The following is a 2,108-nucleotide window of genomic DNA, read 5'->3' as shown; positions in this document are numbered from 1 at the left end:
CACACATGTGTACACAGCACGGGAGACAATCTTACAACGACAACACACATGTGTACACAGCACGGGAGACAATCTTACAACGACAACACACATGTGTACACAGCACGGGAGACAATCTTACAACGACAACACATATGTGTACACGAGATAATGTCCCCGTGCAATACGACCTTTTTATCCCAGCAGAGGAAATTCTACAGAAGCAAAAAACTACTTTGGTAGGCCAATCATCACGCAACAATCTGGTTCTTGGCAGCTTGTTCGTCTTTCTTTCTTAAGTTTTCAGAACATTTCAAGTCAGTAATAATAATAATAATAATAATAATAATAATAATAATAATAATAATACTAATAATAATAATAAACAGCATTTGTATAGCGCATATCCCCGCTCAACAGCAGGCTCTATGCGCTTTACACTATAATCTTAAGACCTATCATCGACTGAGCATATAAAATGGAGAATTTTCAGGTGGATAAACTGATTAGTTTGCTCCCAAGGACCACGGTAAGTCATTTGCCACAAAGTGCTGACCCGTCAGTTCCTGGGAGTTACTCACTTTCTTCTGCCTCTCCTGTCTGGCTTGTTGATGAAGAAGCTCCTGCTTCAGTCTCTCCAGCTCGCTGCTCCTAGAGGTCTGGGACCGAACACTCTCCTTGTTTCTGTCGCCGCTGTCGTTCCTCGGCGTAGACGACCTTGACCCTGGTGCAGAGCTCCCCTGGGGGGATTTCTCCGAGCGTTTCCCCTCAGACTCCACCTCGCTCAGTGTGGGAGAGGTATCTCCCGCCCTCCTCTGTGCCTTTTCTTCTTCCTTCACCGTAGTCAGTTTGTCCGTCTGGCGCTCTCTATGCGACTCCCGACGCCAACTTTTCCCCGACTCATCCTGCGAGTCGCCTTTGCTCTCGTAACCATCACTGGGAGAATTTGACCTTGACCTCGTTTGCTTCTGCTCCTTGACCGAATGGCGACTTTCCCGAGAACTGGGTCGGGAGTCTTCACTTGAAGGTGACCTTGAGCGTGAGCGTGTCCTGTCGCGAGAAACATTACAGGAAAATAAAACTTACAGCAGGGTAATAGTAAAAGTCTGTATTACTTCCTTAACCTTTAGAATGGTTAAAATACAAAACTGATGGTTGGAGGATAAAATACAAAACTGATGGTTGGAGGATAAAATACAAAACTGATGGTTGGAGGATAAAATACAAAACTGATGGTTGGAGGATAAAATACAAAACTGATGGTTGGAGGATAAAATACAAAACTGATGGTTGGAGGATAAAATACAAAACTGATGGTTGGAGGATAAAATACAAAACTGATGGCTGGAGGATAAAATACAAAACTGATGGTTGGAGGATAAAATACAAAACTGATGGCTGGAGGATAAAATACAAAGTTGATGGTTGTATGGTTGGAGGGCACCTCTGATAGGTTCTACTGTTTCTTTAATCCTCTTGTATTTGTCCGTTCACCTTGGGTGGTTTTTTCTCCCAGCACTAAATGCCCTCAATTGTGTTGATTATTTCAGCTTCTTTTTACACAAAACCAAAAAGTATTTCAACTATCAGAGAAATATTAGAGAACAAGAGAAAGATCCACCTCCAACAACAGTAATTTAGGGCGGTCAAAAACTCATGGCACAACTTATCCTCCAATGTCTCTTTAACGTGAGGATCAATGTCACCCAAACTTTGCACAGCAGTTGGTATCAATTTCTCTGTACTTTATCATATTTTTCCACAACAATTAAGACAAGATAAAAAACTTTTCTTCATAAATTTATAAAAAATACTATAAATCTCTGTCACACGGAAAATGGGATTGTTCACAGCATTTCCCGCTTCTCACACACATTTGGCCAACGATAGGAAGGTCACAGGTGATAGGAAGGTCACAGGTGATCAATTTGATGAATCAAAGTTTACCACCTTCTTCTTCTTCTTCTCGATCACATCACACTTGAAGTCTGGTATCTGTCATAAATTGGGCCGTCCTGCTCAGTTCATCTGTCGGCCCGTATAGCTTCTCTTGCAGCGTCAGTGGGGTTGGCCACGTTTCCTGTCTCAGGGCCCTGTGTGTGTGTGTGTGTGTGTGTGTGTGTGTGTGT

General features: G+C 42.6%; 1 protein-coding gene across 1 annotated transcript in view; it reads right to left on the bottom strand.

The window, feature by feature from the left end:
- Positions 1 to 1,029, bottom strand: part of LOC101846493 — a gene marked incomplete at its 5' end in the record, with an annotated part of 17,878 nt that extends 16,849 nt beyond the window's left edge. Inside the window, 1 exon segment of the mRNA XM_013080561.2 lies at positions 561 to 1,029. Coding sequence (XP_012936015.1) covers positions 561 to 1,029 — 469 coding nt within the window.
- Positions 1,030 to 2,108: the final 1,079 nt, after the last annotated feature.

The sequence above is a fragment of the Aplysia californica genome, unplaced genomic scaffold (genome assembly GCF_000002075.1).
Source record: "Aplysia californica isolate F4 #8 unplaced genomic scaffold, AplCal3.0 scaffold00091, whole genome shotgun sequence".
NCBI classification, from domain to species: Eukaryota; Metazoa; Mollusca; class Gastropoda; order Aplysiida; family Aplysiidae; genus Aplysia; species Aplysia californica.
Note: the sequence above shows the minus strand (reverse complement) of the source record. Positions and strands in the feature narration are given on the sequence as shown.